The sequence below is a fragment of the Vidua macroura genome, chromosome 19, assembly GCF_024509145.1.
Source record: "Vidua macroura isolate BioBank_ID:100142 chromosome 19, ASM2450914v1, whole genome shotgun sequence".
NCBI lineage: Eukaryota > Metazoa > Chordata > Aves > Passeriformes > Viduidae > Vidua > Vidua macroura.
Genome location: NC_071589.1, coordinates 12429565 through 12448139, shown reverse-complemented (window position 1 = coordinate 12448139; position 18575 = coordinate 12429565). Strand labels below are relative to the sequence as shown.

Below are 18575 nucleotides of genomic sequence, written 5' to 3'. Positions count from 1 at the left end.
TGAGCTCCCTCAGTGGTGCTGGCTGAATCCCTGCTGTTCCCAGCTGGAATTCTGGGTGCTGCAGCTTTTTAAACCTCCAGCCAGCCCCAGAGGGGTCAGGCAGAGCCCACCCCCCATGCCCAGGGCTGCTCCTTGCCGAGGAGGAGCAGATCCTGGCTTGGGGCTGCAGGGAGGGGGCTGTGCAGGGCAGCAGGGGCTCCGTGCTGTGCTGGCAGATTGGAGTTCCTGGGAAGGGAGGTGATTTCCAGCCTGCTTGCTTTGTCATTAGCAAAAATTGATTGGATTCATCCTCCTGGGACAGGCACTCGGCCTCCCGAGGGAAGGGCAATGAGTGCCAGATTGCATCTCAATTATGAACAGCGCTGATTATTGGTATGAATATTCTCCCAGATCCATTAAAAGGCTGGGAACTTTCATTTGGAATGATGGGGGTTTTTTTTTATTTTTTTATTTTTTTTTTTCGTGGGGCTGTTGAAATTGAGGCTGTTTTCCAATTGTTGGCTTTAATGAGGATTTGGGAACCCACTGGGGCTCAGCAGAGCCAGTTTAGCTGCACCCATTAATCTGTGCCTCGTCTGGGTGATGCCTCTTCCTGGAATTCCAACTTCCCTCCTGCCCTGCCTGTTCCTGGCTCCTCCTGGGCACCTGGAGCACCCCCCATTCCTAAAGGGGTCATTTTTAGTAAGGAACAGGAGGAAAAGCCTCCCTGCAGCGTTGATCCCAGGGAAGATGCAGGTAGGGGGTGTTGGTGGGGGCAGGGAGCTCGTGGGGCAGCAATTCCATGGAATTTCAGGGAAGTGGAAAGATGCACATTGCAACATCCATGGATTTTTTTTCCCAGCGTTTCTGCTCTGGGAGAAAACCCAGCTGGGGTTGGCTCCCGAGGCAGCTCCGGGGGAATTCCAGAGGGAGTCAGGGATGAGCAGGGATGGCCCCTGAGCAGGGGGAGGAGAGAGCTCCGAGGGGATGAGGCAGAGCCGGAGCTTGGCTCCATCCAGAACGTTCCAGGGCACTGCCTGGGGAGAGCAGGAGCTGGGAAAGGTCCCCTTGAGCTGTCCTGTTAATTGTCACCTCCCCAGCAGGGCTGGGACATCTCCAGGGACACGGGGGACATCCCCAGGTGACATCCCCAGGTGACATCCCCAGGTGACACCCCCAGCCATGTGGGATGCCCTCAGGTGAAGGACACAGGTGACATCCCCAGGGCTCAGGTGACATCCCCAGGACACAGGTGACACCCCCAGGTCTGGGTGATGCCCTCAGGTGAAGGACTCAGGTGACATCCCCAGGACTCAGGTGACATCCCCTTCTCTGGTGAAGGACACAGGTGACATTCTCAGGTGAGAATTCCAGGTGACACCCCCAGGTTTGGGTGCTGCTCTCAGTGAGGGACACAGATGACATCCCCAGGACTCAGGTGACATCCCCAGCCATGGCTGCTGCTCTCAGTGAAGGACACAGGTGACACCCCCAGGGCTCAGGTGACATCCCCAGGACACAGGTGACACCCCCAGGGCTCAGGTGACATCCCCAGGACACAGGTGACACCCCCAGGTCTGGGTGATGCCCTCAGGTGAAGGACACAGGTGACATCCCAGGGCTCAGGTGACATTCTCAGGTGAGAGATGCAGGTGACACCCCCAGATTTGGGTGCTGCTCTCAGTGAGGGACTCAGGTGACATCCCCAGGACTCAGGTGACATCCCCAGGTCTGGGTGATGCCCTCAGGTGAAGGACACAGGTGACATCCCCAGGCCTCAGGTGACATCCCCAGGACTCAGGTGACATCCCCAGGGCTCAGGTGACACCCCCAGCCATGGCTGCTGCTCTCAGGCTGGTTTTGGCTCTGTGGCCTCCAGCTCAGCTCCCTCAGGGCTCCCCCTGCTCCTCCCAGGCAGCTGGAGGCTCTGCACTGGGGCAGCTGAAGGAAATTCCATGATTTCCAGGGTGGGAAGTTTCCCTGCCAGCCTCAGGCTGGTAAGGAGGGGACAGGGGGGGGTCTCTGATGTCCCCTTGTCACCAGCTCATCTGTCAAAAACTCATTTGGAGGCAGCCAGTGACAGGCACTGATAACACATCGGTGTTTTGTCAGCAGCAGCAGGCACAAAGGTGACAAAAGGCAATTAAATCCAGGATTTTCACCAGCTGGAATGAAATATTCCACTGAAATATGCATGTGGGAGCTGCTTTCCTGCCTTGTCCCCATCAGATCTCGGGTCTGTCACATTAAACCTCACTGAGCAGTGGCCTGAGAAAGCATTTACGTGCTGGGAATGAAACTTTAAATATCTCTGATGGATTCAGGTGCTGTGGGGTCAGGAGAGCTCAGTCCCAGCAGGGTCAGTCCCTGCTTTTAGCTCAGTCCTGCTCTGGTAATTTGGGAAAGAGTTTTCTGCTTCCAGAGAAGCATTCCCAGGATGGAGGAGTTCTGGGATGTTGGACAGTTGCTTGAATTCTTCAAAATCAGGTGGAGTTCTTCAAAATCAGGTGGAGTTCTTCAAAATCAGGTGGAATTCTTTAAAATCAGGTGGAATTCTTTAAAATCAGGTGGAGTCCTTTAAAATCAGGGGAATGCTTTAAAACCAGGTGGAGTGCTTTAAAATCAGGTGGAATGTTTTAAAACCAGGTGGAATTCTTTAAAATTGGGTGGAATTCTTTAAAACCAGGTGGAGTGCTTTAAAACCAGGTGGAATTCTTTAAAACCAGGTGGAGTTCTTTAAAACCAGGTGGAATGCTCTAAAATCGGGTAGAATTCTTTAAAATCGGGTGTAATAACTTAAAATCAGGTGGAATGCTTTAAAACCAGGTGGAATTCTTTCAGATTGGGTGTAATTGTTTAAAACCAGGTGGAGGTTGAGCTGTCAGCTCCTGCAGCTCCATGGAATTGAATTGAGGCTTGAAATGAGGATTTGCTTTTGTGGGAGGAGGAGAAAAGAGGAAAGGGTGTGATGAGGATGGGCTGGCTCCCGTGGGGGTTAAACCAGGTTTAGGAATAAGCAGGATTTCCTCCTGCCTCCCACATTCCACCTGAATGCCCACAAACCCTCGGGTGGTGGGGGGAACCTACAAACTTGGCAAATCCCTGGAAATCTGCTTCATCCTTGAGCAATAATGGCAAAATGATGTTTCCTGGAGGGCCCTGGGCTTCAGTCTGCAGGGAAAAAAAAAAAAAGCTCTGAGTGGCAGTGCTTAAACTCTTGGAGAAATCCAAACCTCATTATGGCAAGATTAATTTCCCACTAGGAACTTAACAGCTCTTCCAAGAGCAGGATGAATAATGGATGAGAACCTTCCCTCCCTCTGTGCTGAGCCAGGAGAATCAGCTCCAGAGCCCCTCTGGGAGGGGACAGTGGCACCCCCAGCTCTGGCAGGACCTGGGGGAGTTCCCAGTGCTGTGGGATGTGCAGATCCTGCAGGATTTGGGAAGAGTTTGGGCTGGGTTTCAGCACAGGGATGGGTTTTTTTGGGATGAGCTTCAGGATGTGCTGGTGGCCACAGTGCTGCTCGTGCAAAGGGGTTTCTCAGCATCCCAAACTCCCATTTTCTCACCAAAAAAAAAGGCATTTCCTGCTGTTAAATCCAGAATTCCTGCTGGTTTTCCCTGAGTTCTGCAGGCACTGTCCTCTGCTGAGCCCTGCTCCCCTCACCTGCCCTGAAAACCCCTCAGGCACAGCTGGGGGGTTTTGTAGGAAGAAGATTTAGACAAATCCTGCTTTTCCTTTCACTCCTGCCTTCCCTCCAAACCTGAGATTTCTGTGGGATGTGTGAGTTGCTTCTCATTTTCCCATTTCCACGGATCCTCCTCTTCCTCCTGCTCCTTCCTTGCCCTGCTGCATCCCCTGCTCCATCCCACAACTCCTGCTCCATCCCACAGTTCCTGCTCCATCCCACAGTTCCTGTTCCATCCCACACTCCCTGTTCCATCCCACAGTCCCTGCTCCATCCCACAATCCCTGCTGTATCCCACAATATCTGCTCCGTCCCACAACTCCTGTTGTATCCCACAGTCCCAGTTCCATCCCACAACTCCTGCTCCATCCCACAGTTCCTGTTGTATCCCACAGTTCCTGCTCCATCCCACAACTCCTGCTCCATCCCACAGTTCCTGTTGTATCCCACAACTCCTGCTCCATCCCACAACTCCTGCTCCATCCCACAACTCCTGCTCCATCCCACAGTTCCTGTTGTATCCCACAACTCCTGCTCCATCCCACAACTCCTGCTCCATCCCACAACTCCTGCTCCATCCCACAGTCCCTGCTCCATCCCACAGTTCCTGCTCCATCCCACAGTCCCTATTCCATCCCACAATATCTGCTCCATCCCACAACTCCTGTTCCATCCCACACTCCCTGTTCCACCCCACAGTCCCTGTTCCATCCCACAGTCCCTGCTCCATCCTACAATCTCTCCTCCACCCCACAGTCCCTGCTCCACCCCACAGTCCCTGTTCCACCCCACAGTCCCTGCTCCACCCCACAGTCCCTGCTCCACCCCACAGTCCCTGTTCCACAGGATCAGAGCTTTTCCAGACCTCTGAGCTGCTGGGCTGTCCCTGCTGTGCCCCCCTGACCCCACACTTGGCCGGGAGGGTTCCTTGGCTGCTCTGGGATCGTCCTTGGCTCATTTGGGATCCGGGTCCATCCTGGGCTGTGGGGACATGGCCAAGCTGCCGTGTCCCCTCCTCCTCCTCCTGCTGCTGCTCCCCCTGAGCTGCAGCTTCTCCCTGAGCAGCTCAGCCCTTCCCCAGCACCATCTGCTGCCTCCCATGGCCCGCATTTGGGATCTGCTCCCAGGAATTTTGGGTTTCCCTCTCCGCAGCAGGGACTCGCCCCTCTGCCAGAGCTATTTCTGCTCCTCACACAAACCATTTGGAAAGAGAATTACTAAAAAAGGGCTTTTTCCCTTCGAATTCTGCTCCCTGGGTGAGCCACGCTTCCAGAGGGATCTTTGGGAGGAGCGGTGCCAGGCCTGGATTCGTGGGGCTCCGTGGCTGGACGGGGCCCAGGCAGGAAATTCCTTTTTCCAGGGTTGTGCCCCGATGTAGGGATGTGCCCCCTGTTGATGGAGTAAACAAGTCACCCTTTGTCTCCTTAAAAAGGACAAAAGCCCAGAAGTTTCTCTCCTCAATTTGGTTAAAAGACACCTCACAGGACTTTGGAGACTTCACCTCAAACTTAAGGATACACAATTGCACAGGAGCCAAAAAATTCCACCTAAGCAATTCCCTAGAAAAAGAAGAGAACAAAAGAAGAAAATCAACATTTTGTGAAATGTTTTAGCAGGAGCAAGGACCTCTTGCCCTGGCTTGGTTTTTCTCTGTAAAGAGCTTTTTTATTTTGCCTTTTATTAAAACCTTTTTGTTTCCAACACTGTCACAGGAGCCATCCTGCTGCTTTTATGCCACCTGAGGCAGCTGAGCTGTCAAGGGTGTGATGTTTGTCTCTGAGAGCTTGTCAGACCTGGCTGGAAGAGATAAAACATCACCCCAGTCCTGCTGAACCTGGCTGCTGCCCTGAGTCCTGCCTGGCTGATCCGGGGGCAGTGGGAGCACTTGGCAGGAATGTGTCACCCCCAGGTGTGGCACCTGCCACCTGTGCCCCTGCCCGGGGCTGGAACCCACTGGGGGATTTTAGGGCCAGTTTTTGGGGGGGATTTTTGGGATCTCCTTGCCCTCCAGCCCCGTTTTAGGGCTGGTTCTGCTCTGGTTTTGTCCCTGCCCTCGGCTCCAGGCTCTGGGGAGCTGCCAGGTGTTCCAGTTTGGGGCTCAGGGATGGGGATGTTGTGATTATCCCGGGGAGTGCTGCTTTTCCTGGTGTTTCCAAGGCAACTGGGAACTCTCAGGACCACAAACACACACATGGTGTCCTTCCCCTGAGAGCTCTGAGACTCCTCCTCCAGCTTCCCACCTGTTGGAATGCTCACCTGAGCCCCTCCTTGGGGCTGTAAAATCCCTCCAGTTTTGGTTCTGTCCTCTGAACATTCCCCCCACCCCTTGCTGGGAGGGGAGCGAGGCCACCAGGCTGGAAAAAAACCCAAAAATGGGGATTTTAAACCAAGGGGGATAAAATACCAAGGTTTTGGTGCTTTCTGGAAATCAGTTTTGTTTTTTTTTTTTTTTTTTTCCCTGGGAAGGCTTTTCAGCTGTTTTCCTTGGGGTTTATGGGATTAACTGTATTTAAAATTATGGGATTAGCTGTAATATACGATAATCTGCAAGGTAGGAATTTTCTGGTGGAATTTGGGTTTCCCTGTGCTTTGGAGCCTGTCCCTACAGGTGTTGTGCTGGTTTTGGGGCAGAGAGAGAGAGGGGAGGGGGCATTGCTGGGAGCCTGCTCCTGGTTTAGCCCAGCTCCTGGGGGATTCCTGGGAGAAGCTGGGCTTTGGCTCCTCTGGAATCCCCCAAGCTTGGCTGAGCCTGAGCCTTCTGGAGCAGCTTTGCTGTTTTGCACTGCTTGGCTCCTTGGTGAAATCCCATTCCAGCTGCTGGGGATTGGGATCTTCTCCCCTTCTTTGCACTCATCAATCCAGAAGCTTCTCCCCGTGCTGGAGAGCAGCTTGGGTCCATAGTGGGAATCCCTGGGCAGAGCTGGATTGAATTCTCCTGGATCCAAACCCAGGATCCCTCCTGGGCTGGGCTCAGGGCTGCACCTTACTGGGCCTTACTGGTTTTTCCCTGCTGTTCCAGAGGGCCTGGCAGTGGGAGTTGGCTTCGGGGCCATTGGGAAATCCGAGTCTGCCACATTCCAAAGTGCCAGGTAAGACCTGATCCTGCTTTTTGTGCGTTCCTTTGCCTCTTGGAGCTTGGCTGTCCCACCTTGTCCCGTGCTGGGGGGGGGTTGGAGATCCGTGGATTGATGAAACCTGCCTGGAAGTGCAAGGGTGGCAAAGGGAGTGGAAGAAATTCCTGGTGCTGCTGCATTTTCCTCACCCCGTGCTGGCCAGATGTGAGAAAAGGTTTCTGGTGCTGATGGTCCCACAGTGGCTCTGTGGTTTTGCCTCTCTGGGCTCACTGGAGCTGGGGAGAGGCAGCTGAGTGTCCCAGTGGGTGCTGCTGGCTCTCAGGAGGTGCACCCCGGGATTTTGGGGTGTCCATCCTGCTCCCTTCTCCCTGTTGAGCATCCCTGGGGACGCTCAGCTCAGCACAGGCAGCTGCTTTGCTGTGGGGAGCTGCAGAGGAGAGGGCAGGAGGAAGGGCTAAGGCTGGGGGCTGGGGGTGTGTAAATCAGGTGAAGGTGGGGGAAACCTCAGCCTGGTAAATCCCTTTCCTTGGAGCTGGCAGCAGGAATGGTGGAATCTCCACCCTCCTCTTCCCAGTGCCCCTGCCTGGTGTCTCCATGGCTCCCTGCAGGATTCCTTCATCTCCTCCTCCTCCTCCTGCTGTCCCACCTGAGCTGGGAGCAGCGCTGCTTCCAGGCAGGATCCCTGGCACAGGGAAATGCTGGGATTTTCCCTAAAAGCCACATCCCCAGGGTGGGAGCAGCTGCTGGGAAGCATCTGGTGCCTTTGTGTGCCATTCCTGCCAGGCAGGGCCACGGCACTCTGGGACTGGTGGCAGGGAAGGCTCCTGGTCCTCTTGGCATCCTGCTATCCCTGAATCCTGCTCCTGCCAGAGCTCCCAGGAAAACCCTTCCGTGCTTCCCTGGCACTGCTGGCACCTGGGGGCATCATCCAGTGTTGTAAAAGCAGGTGAACCCCCTGGGCAGAAATGCTGATGTGTTTCTTTATTAGAACTATGCTAGAATACATTAATATACTATTTAAAGGAGATACTAAACTACAAACCCACTTGTTCTAACTCCCATCTCTAACTCACCCACAACTCGTGACCCTCTCTGAGAGTGCAGCCACAGGTGGGTTGGATTGGATTGGATTGGACTGGATTGGATTGGATTGGGTTGGACTGGATTGGATTGGACTGGATTGGATTGGATTGGATTGGATTGGATTGGATTGGGTTGGATTGGCCACCAGCCCCAAACAATCCTCACCAGAATCCAACCAAGCAATCCCCCCAGGTAAACAATCCTCCAAACACATTCCACATGGGAAAAACAAGGAGCAGAAATAGAAATTGTTTTCTCTTTCTTTCTCTCTGTGCTCCTCTATGAAAAATTCCTGAGAGAGAGAAGAACGTGCCTGCCACAATCCAAACTCTGGGATTTTGGGCACTGGGGACGTGTCCTGCTCCTCCCAGCAGGGGCACAGCACCCGCTGCCCCCGGCAGGGCTGGAGGGACGGGAGGAAGGGATAACAAACCCGGAGCGGGGCGGGAGGAAGGGATAACAAACCCGGAGAGGTGGGAGGAAGGGATAACAAACCCGGAGAGGTGGGAGGAAGGGATAACAAACCCGGAGCGGGGCTGGAGGAGCTGCCGAGCCTTTCAAGAGCTGCTGGCACCTCTTGGCGGCCGCCTTGCAAACGGCACCTCCGTGCCGGGCTCTCCCCGTGCTCCGCTTCTCCCTGCGATGTGCACCCGCTGCTCTGGCCCAGCCCCCTTGCTCCTGGGGTTGAGGTTCCTGAGGCTTTGCAGGGATCCCAAAGGGCTGTTCCAGGGGGGTGTGAGCAGGGCAGGTGCAGCCCCACAGGGATGGCCCCAGTCAGGGGCACATCCTGGCATTTGCTGAAACCCCAAAAATGAGAATTAGGGAGAAGGGAATGTCACATTTAACACACCTGGAGCTTGGATGTGCTGGATCAGCTCAGCCAGGCTGGGAATCCCTGGGCTCGGGAGGGTCCTGGGATTCTCCATCCTGCCCATCATTCATGATCCCAGGATTCTCATTCCTGTCCATCGTCCAGGATCCTGGGATTCTCCATCCTGCCCAGGATCCAGGATTCTGTGATTCTCCATCCTGCCCATCCCCCAGGATCCCAGGATTTTCATTCCTGCCCATCATCCCAGCTCATCCCGGATCCCGGGATTCTCCATCCCGGCCCTTCCCGGGATTCTCCTGCGCGTTTCTTTGCTGCCCCCGGGTGTGCAGGCTCCGTTCCTGCGCCCGGGCTCCTCCGGGAGCTGCGGCTGGATCGGAGCCCCCGGCCGGGATTTTCATACGTGGGGAGAACCCACGGAGAGGCTGTGCCTGGGAATGGGAACGGGAATGGAAACGGCTCCCCACTGCCAGAGGGCAGGGTTGGCTGGGATACTGGGAAGGGATTGTTCCCTGTGAGGGGCTGGCGTGGAATTCCCAGAGAAGCTGTGGCTGCCCCATCCCTGGAATGGGGTTTGGAGCAGCTGGGATGGTGGCAGGTGCCCCTTTTGGGGTGTTCAGTGGGGCCGAGCCGCTCCCATCCCCAGGCAGGAGCATCCCTCGCTGCGATGGGACCGTGCTGCTCCCGCCCCGCTCCCTGCAGGGCTGGGAATGTTGGGAATTGCGGCGGGAATGGAAACAGCAGCTCGGGACGAAGTGCTGCGGGGACAGGAGAGGAGCCAGTGCCAGGGCAGCGCGGGTGTGCCCGGGAGGGGAAGGTTCCCTCCGGATGGGAACGGGGAAGGCAGGAGCTGCTCCTGGCCGCCTTCCAGGCAGGAAGGTAAAGAGAAGGGCAGCCATGGCTTTAAAAAGCTGCTCGGCCTCCTCCTGATCCCCACCGAACCGCGGGGGAGGGACCCTTCCCCTCCCCTCCCTCCTTGGGTGGCTGCTCTAACAGGAACCAGATGGGGCTGGAGCTGCGGGGAGCAGCAGGGGACACAAAAAGGACACGCAGGGGACACAAAAGGGACACGCAGGGGACACAAAAGGGACAGGCAGGGCTGTGCCCCCTGCTCCCCTTTGCCAGTGCCCTTCCCAAGGCTGGAGGGAGCAGCAGAGGGACCAGGCCAGGTCCCCGCTGCTGCCACAGCCCCGCGTGTCCCTTCCTCCAAGCGGCTTCAGGGGATGGAGGCAGCACCGGGGATCCCTGGGGTGATCCCGAGCCCTCATCCCGTGGCCTGGGGTGCTGGGGAGCTCCAGGGGCTGGCAGGGCTGGCAGGGAGGGGGTCCCACACTGGCTCCTGCAGCATCTCCCCTCCCGAGTGGATCAGAAGGGGAATGGGGTCCCTGGGCTCTCTTTTCCTGCCCTTTTCCCATCAGCAGCTCTTCCTTTGAAGATCAGAGGGGATGATTGTCCCCTTCCTATCCCACCCCATGTGGGAGCAGAGTGTGATCCTGAGGGATAACTGGGGTGCAGGAGCCTCCCAAATCCTGAATCTCCCAAATCCTGAATCTGCCCCTCCCAAATCCTGAATTTGCACCTCCCAAATCCTAAATTTGCCTTTCCCAAATCCTGAATCTCCCAAATCCTGAATCTGCCCCTCCCAAATCCTAAATTTGCCTTTCCCAAATCCTGAATCTCTCAAATCCTGAATCTGCCCCTCCCAAATCCTAAATTTGCCTTTCCCAAATCCTGAATCTCTCAAATCCTGAATCTGCCTCTCCCAAATCCTGAATCTACATCTCCCAAATCCTGACTCTACATCTCCCAAATCCTGGATCTGCATTTCCCCAATCCCCCAGGAGCTGTTTGCTGTCTGCAGGAGCTCATCCCCGTGCTGGAGGCGAGCACACAAAAGCCAAATCCCTTTTCTTATGGAGCGTTGCTGCTTCCTGAGGGTTTTTTTTTCTTTTTTTTTCCTGTCAAGGAGAAATTTGCCATAAAATTAATTTCCTCGGGCAGGCTTGCAGGAACTCGGGAGTGTGCAGAGGGAACAGAAAACTGCTGGAAAAAACCCGTGCCAGGGAATTTGCTTTTAACAGGAGAAGGATTTGGGAATGTGTTGGAGGAGGAGGGAGGTGTGTGATGAGCAGTGCCTGCACCTTGGCTGGCTGATTGGGGCAGGAAAAGGGAATCTGGTGCACAATGAACGTGGAACCAGCTGGATTTCTCTGGCACTCCCTGGCTGGGTGATTTCCTCCTCCGTCAGGAGTCCCAGCTCTGTGTTTCCAGCAGGTGGGATGGATGTTCCCTGCACCCTTGGCTGGTTTTTCTGCCTGCCAGTCGTGGTTTTGCCCTGGCTGAGCTGTTTTCCAGGGCTCCAGGGATGCTCTTCCAGTGGGAATATCTCCCTGTGGATGCAGCTCCCCCATCCCACAGCCCTGGCATTATTTTAGAACCCCTTGTGGCTATAATTCCAAATATTTAATCAAAAGCTGTTAAGGCTGGAAAATGGAGCCTGGGGAATGCCAAGCCCTGGATTTTCACTGCATTTTTTTCTTGGATCTTGGGAAGCTCACGTGGCGTGGGTGCTGCAGGATGCTGGGGCAGCTTCCCTGTGCTCCTGGCACGGACAGGGCACAGCTGCTCCTCTGCTCCCAGCTCAAATCAAGCTGGCTCAGGGCAGCGTGGGCATCGCTGCTCCAGGGAATGACTCGGCTGCTTGCAGGCAAAAAAATCCCTGCGAGTGAGACTTGGAGTGAAAGATAAATAAAATAATAATAAAATAAATAGATAAAAATATAATTTTACATATATAAATTATATAGTATAATATATAATATTTATTATATATAATTATATTTTATATATTATATATACTATATAATATATTATATAATATATTATATATTATATAATATATTATATAGTATACAATATATAATATATTATATATTATACATTATATATAATGTAATATAATATAATATAATATAATATAATATATACATTCTATATAATACATTATATATTATATAATATATTCTATATTATATATTCTATATAATAATTATATAATATATAATATAATAATTATATTTTTATTATATATAGTAATATGTAAAAATATATAAAAATATATATAGATATATAATATATATAATATATATAATATATAAATAATATATATAAAATATATATGTAATTTAATATAATAATTATATAATATATTATATATTATATATAGTATACTCTCTATTAACAGTATATATAATATATACTATATTTATATATTATATATAATTTTAATATATATATTATATATAACTTTATAAAATATATTCTATAACTTGGGCGTGCCCAGCTCAGCCTGCTTTGGGTTCCCATGGACCATCCCACCCCCATCCTCAATTCCCCCCATGAAATCTCTGTTGGGACAGAGGGAAAGGAGCAGGGAAGTGATGGAAACAGAAATATTTCCCCCCCTGGACGATGCTGGGGATGTTTCCTCCAGCACAGCACAATGGTTCCCATTCATGCTCCCTTCTGCTGGGAATGCTGGCCTTGTTTGGATCTGTTGTGCCCACGGATTGTTTCCTGTCCAGCTCTGGTGGAACAGACAGCAGAGAAGCTTCGGGCTGACAGGCAGACTTTGAGCAGGCCTTGGAAAATATTATTGCACGGGACAGCCAGTGCCTCCCACGCTGCGTCTCTCAGGCTGGGGGAAAAAAAAAACAAGAAAAAAACAAGAAAAAAAAAAAAAGGTTTGATTAATGTAGGGAGATTGAAACCAGGCGAAAATGTTGTCCTGTGTTTTCTGGGGATGAATGGGAATCATTGTGGCAGAGCACACAGTGGGGTTTTCTCTCTCACTCTCACAGGCTCTGGCTCTGCTGGGGATGTATTGTAAAAGCAGGTGAACCCCTGGGCAGAAATGCTGCTGTGTGACTCCAGCTCAGGAGGCTGAATGATTTCTTTATTAGAACTATGCTAGAATACATTAATGTACTATTTAAAGGAGATACTAAACTACAAACCCACTTGTTCTAACTCCCATCTCTAACTCACCCACAACTCGTGACCCTCTCTGAGAGTGCAGCCACAGGTGGGTTGGATTGGATTGGATTGGATTGGATTGGATTGGGTTGGGTTGGATTGGATTGGAATGGATTGGATGGGATTGGATTGGATTGGGTTGGATTGGATTGGATTGGATTGGATTGGGTTGGATTGGGTTGGATTGGGTTGGGTTGGATTGGGTTGGATTGGATTGGATTGGCCACCAGGCTCAAACAATCCTCACCAGAATCCAACCAAGCAATCACCCCAGGTGAACAATTCTCCAAGCACATTCCACACGGGAAAAACAAGGAGCAGAAATAGAAATTTTTTTATCTTTCTTTCATCTGCGCTGCTCTATGAAAAAAATTCTGAGAGAGAGAGAAACATGCTGCCACAGGGATGGATCCAGAGGAGCTCAGAGAGAGCAAAGATCCACAGGTGGGGCTGGATCCTGACCTCTGTCAGATCCCAGGAACACCTCCAGGAAAATCCTCCCCAGAGCTGAGGCAGGGGGATCCCAGAGAAAGGGAGCAGAGCCCAGCCCTGGCTACAAACCAGGGGGAAGATGCTCATTAAACACCTTTTAATTAGCCTGGCCTGGGGGGAGCTGTTCATTAGGGAGCTGGGAGGTTCCTGCAGGGCTTTTGGAGGGTGGGGTGGTCCCTGGGGGTGCTTCAGCTCAGCTCTGGGAGATTTGGGGAACCCCAAAGCAGGAGTGAGGCTCCTGAGCTGCACCCTGGATCCTGCACCTCGGCCTGAAGGCCGGGGAAATCCATCCCTGGTTTTGGCTTTCATCCCTCTTTTTACACATCCCTCGTTTTACCCACATCCCTGTTTTTATCTCTCTATTCTGCTGGGCTTTGATTCCCTGGGGGTTCTTTCCAGGAAGGAGAATCAGGTTTGTTAACCTCCCTCATCCTCCTCCCCTGACTTTTATTTTCTGTAAGGAACGTGTGATCCAGGCAGTAAATCCCTAAAAACCTCCCCCTTCAACCATTCCCCCAGCCCAGCACGTCCCTTACACTGAGATTTCATGGCACATCAAGTGATTTTCCATGTGAAATGTGCTCCCAGTTTGAAGATTGAGACAAAAAGGAGAGAATTGATGTTTTCTGCATGGAGCCATAAACATTAATTGGGAATTTTTATATGTGCACCAGAGTCCCAGCCCTGCTTTTAGACCACCCAGCTTCTGTGGGTGTCTAATTTTAAAAAAAAATACAATTTTAATAACCTTTATAAAGGTCTGTATCTCACTGCAGCTCCAGCCCTACCCCAGATCAATGCAGCCACCTCGTTAAATCCCACTTTATTTAGGGCTGGCCCACTGTGAAAATGTAAAAATTGAAATTGTTTGCAGGCTGATGCTGTTTAAAATAGAATTAATGAGGTCTCACATAAGGATTGTCTTAAGGTATTTAAAAACAGGGGGGTAAGGGCTTAACTGGAACCTCCTGGTGCTGGTGGGAGGTGGGAAGTGCTGCCAGGGAAGGATCTCCTTGGTTTTCTGCTGGAAAATGGAGGAATTCCTGTCAGGAACCAGCTCTGGTGAGGTGGGAGCTCTCTCCATCCCCACAAAATTTGCTTTTCAGGCTTGTTGCAGATCTCTTGCAGCAGTTTGGGGGCATTCCTTGATCTTCAGCCTGCTGAGGCTGACGCTGCCTCTGGAAAAGGGAATATTTGGGAATATTTGGGATGTCTGGTGTTGATCCCTTTCCTTGGGCAGGATTTTAGCCCTGTAAGCAGGATGGGGGTGACACTGGGAAGGGGCAGTTGTGGCTTTTATCCATCTCTGACCTGTTCCAGGCCAGGCTGGATGGGGAAGGTGCCACAATTCCCTGCCCATGGAACTGGGTGAATTTTGAGGCTCTTCCCGCCCATTCTGTGATTTTATTCAAGCATCTGTGAGCTTTTAATCTTGGTAAACCACAAGTGTGCAAGGATAAATGTGTCTGTGCACAGGATCTTTCTCCTGCGTGCTGTGGGAGCAGGACCAGGGCAGTTCCACCTCCTGCAAAGGAATTTTCCAGGAAGCAGCTCCAGGGCTTCACCTTCTGCTCAATTTCACATGGAAAACCACTTGATGTGCCATGAAATCTCAGTGTAAGGGACGTGCTGGGCTGGGGGAATGGTTGAAGGGGGAGGTTTTTAGGGATTTATTGCCTGGATCACACGGCCCCGTTCCTTACAGAAAATAAAAGTCAGGGGAGGAGGATGAGGGAGGTTAACAAACCTGATTTGCAGCCCTGGAGAGCTGGAGCCTGGCTGGATCCTGAGCTCCCAGGCCAAGTTCCTGCTCATGGACAAGGTGCTGAGGCTCCCTGAGCTTTTCCTGCTGCTCAGCAGGGCAGGAGGAGCTCCTGAAGTGCAGCTTTGTGCTTCCCACCCCAGGGCAGAGCTGAACCTTCACCCCGTGCCTGAGGCTGACTCAGAAATCAAACAGTGCCTGGAGTGAGCAGGCAGATAAGGAGCAAGGTTTGAAAACTGCAGAGGAAGAAACAGTCCCTAAACAGTGGGATCCATCCGTGGGGTCTGGCCCTGGATTCCCTGCCCTGACAGAGGGGGGAAGCTCCACTTTGTGTCTCCTGGTGCCCACCCAGGCCAACAGGAAGGTTTTGAACCGGGCTGGGTCCTCTCCAGGGCTGGGCTGGGCTCTTTTCCCGAGTGACAAGTGACAGGACAGGAGGAGATCACCTCCAGTGGCACCAGGGGAGGTTTAGGCTGGATACTGGGAAAATTCCATCCTGGAAAGGGTGCCCAGCCCTGGCACAGCTGCCCAGGGCAGTGGTGGAGTCGCCGTCCCTGGAGGGGTTGAACAGCTGTGTGCACGTGGCACTTGGGGACATCAGTGGTGGCCTTGGCAGTGCTGGGGGAACAGCTGGATCTGGTGAGCTGCAGGCTCTTTTCCTTAATTCCGTGATTCTGTGTTCCTGGGGCGGCTGTCTCCCCAAAATCCACAGCTGGGGGAGGTGAGGGGTGAAGGCACCCAGGGGATGTGTTCTCTGTGGAAGGGGGTGGTGATGGCCAGGGCAGCACCTGGGGCTCACCTGGTGAGGCCTTGAGAAGGCTGAGCTGGAGCAGAGGCTGGACAGAGCTAAAGGATAAAGCAGGGATTTATTAAAGGATCTCCTCCATGGATCCACCTTGGGCAGCACCAGAGCCCAGCCAGGGCTGCACCCAAGTCCAAGATGGGCTCCTGGTCATGAGTTTTCACACTTTTATAAGTTCTGGTCCATTTCCATGTCGGGTTCATTGTCCAATTCCAGCTCCAGGTTGTGCAGTCCCATCCTCCTGGGTTGCTCTCCTCAATTCCCTGCTGTTTGCAATTTTGGGGCCTTTTGGGCCTTTTTGTTGTTTGCACTTTTTGGGCCTTTTTGTTGTTTGCACTTTTTGGGCCGGAGCTGTCACAGTGTCCTTGGTTCTGGGCTGGAAAAGGATTGTTGTGTGTGCCTGAGCTGTGAGGAGAGCTGCTGACACTTCACATGGAGTTCAGAGTGACACACCAAGGCAGTGCAGAGCCTGGGAAATACGGAAGCTCAAACTTCAAGGCATCAGGGGTGGCCTGGGGGACATCTGGGTGACATCTGGGTGACACCGGGGCCGGTTCTTCCCGGGAGGCTCGGGAGCAGAGGGAAGGAGCAGCTGTGTGGAGCAGGGTTTGACAGGTAGGGCAGGTCTGGGGAAAGGGCCCCGTGAGCTCCTTCCCACCTGCGAGCCCTGATCAAACACCTCGGCGGGCGGCCCCGGGGGCAGCCGTGATGTAATCGCGGCAACCCCAAACAATCGGGCCTTTCACGGCCTCCCGATAACAATCCCAACAGTATGGAAGGGCTGCCATGCAAGAATACACATGCACATTCTCCACTGCGGGGAACTGAGAGCCCGAGTGAAAAGGGGCTTGTTAAGAATATGTAGCCTGCTTTCATAATCACCCCGTCAAAGAATAGGCCCTTGAAAACAAGGCTTTAGGCTTATAGAAGGCTTTCTGTGCCTTGACCTTGCAAATATGCAGAGATGCCAACTTTTTTTTTTTTTTTTTTTTTTTTTTGCAAGTGAACTTGGAGTCTCGCAGCGTGGTGCTGGAGCAGTTGGCAGGACAGGGGGGTAGGAGGTCCCACCCTGGGGGACACGGAGGGCATGGATTTACCTTTCCTTCCCAAAAACTGGGCTCTGCTGCGTGGGAGGATGAGCCAAGGCCAGGGCAGAGCTCACCTGTGGGTGACACGTGTCCTGGGGGTTCTGTGCCCAGTTTGGGGCAGTTCTGGAGGACGTGGCTGTCCCATGGATGTCACCACCCCGATTTTACACACGGGGAAGTTGAGGCAGAGCTGGGAAAGGCAACACATCCAGTGTGTGTTGTTTCCTTGGTGCTTCCAAGGACACGGAGGCTGTTGTGCCCACGTGGAGGAGTCACCCAAGTGACATTTCCGTGCTGGTGACAGAGCCAGCAGCGGGACACTCTGGTGCATCCCCAGGCAGAATCTGGTGTGATTTTCCCTGGATGTGCTTCCGTGGGACCAGCTGGGGTTTGTAGGCTGGGGATGAGCCACAGGTTGTCCAGCTGGACACAGCTGCCCCATCCACAGAATCCCAGGATCACCGAGGTTAGAAAAGGTCTCCAAGATCACCAAGTCCAACCTGTGCCTGATCCCCACCTTGTCACCGGCCCAGAGCACCGAGTGCCACATCCTTGGGCACCTCCAGGGGTGGCAAAAATCCGACCAGGTGGGATCTGACTCCACCACCTCTCTGCCACTTACCCCACCTTTCTTCTCCTCTCCTGGGAGACCCCAAACCCTTCACCCCAGGGATTTTCGTGTTGGCTCATGCCCGTGTCCCTGTCCCCCGTGTCCCTGTGCCACCCGGGGCCGGGCTGCCCGGGGCCAGGCCGTGTCTCTGTGCCTGTGTTTTACAATGGATTCCCTTGCAGCCGGGGGAAGCCTTCCAAGAATCCCCACCTATTTCCGTCAAAAGGCGCCTTTGTTCCCCTGGACACAATGCGGCTTTGATTCCTCCTGCTCGCCCCGGGGCTGCGGGAAGGTGTGAGCTGGGCACGGCCAGGAGGGACGGGACATCCCTCGGGACGGGGTATCCCTTGGGATGGAGTATCCTTGGGATGGGAGTATCCCTTGGGACAGAGTATCCCTCGGGATGGGAGCATCCCTCGGGAAGGAGTATCCCTTGGGACGGGAGTATCCCTTGGGACGGGAGTATCCCTCGGGATGGGAGCATCCCTCGGGACGGAGTATCCCTCGGGAAGGAGTATCCCTCGGGAAGGAGTATCCCTTGGGACAGAGTATCCCTTGGGACAGAGTATCCCTTGGGATGGGAGCATCCCTCGGGAAGGAGTATCCCTTGGGACAGAGTATCCCTTGGGACAGAGTATCCCTTGGGACGGGAGTATCCCTCGGGATGGGAGCATCCCTCGGGACGGAGTATCCCTCGGGAAGGAGTATCCCTTGGGACAGAGTATCCCTTGGGACGGGAGTATCCCTCGGGATGGGAGCATCCCTCGGGAAGGAGTATCCCTTGGGATGGAGCATCCCTTGGGAGGAGTATCCCTTGGGACGGAGTATCCCTCAGGATGGGAGTATCCCTCGGGATGGAGCATCCCTTGGGATGGGAGCATCCCTCGTGATGGAGCATCCCTTGGTGTCGCCCTGGTCATCAAGAGTTTTCTAAAGCCTTCTGAGTTGACATTCTTGTAGAGAACTTCCCCACACAACTTTCTGTAAGCAACCTCTTGTTTTGCAATCTTTCATAGAGGAGGAGAAATTTGATGCACAGGTAGTTTGTCCAGTGTCCTTGGAGAGGTGGCACGTTCACCCTCCAATCCACTGGCACCTTTGGAGAACTATAAAAGATTGGAGTCAGAAAAAA

The 18575-nt window shown here is 53.0% G+C and overlaps 1 protein-coding gene across 5 annotated transcripts in view; it reads left to right on the top strand.

Moving 5' to 3' along the window:
* The window catches only part of SLC39A11 (solute carrier family 39 member 11), a 92226-nt gene that overhangs the window by 66880 nt on the left and 6771 nt on the right, over positions 1-18575 (top strand). For all 5 annotated transcript variants that reach the window (XM_053994926.1, XM_053994927.1, XM_053994928.1 and 2 more), the window contains exon 7: positions 6688-6757. In XM_053994926.1, coding sequence (XP_053850901.1) covers positions 6688-6757 — 70 coding nt within the window. The remainder of the gene's footprint in view (positions 1-6687; positions 6758-18575) is intronic.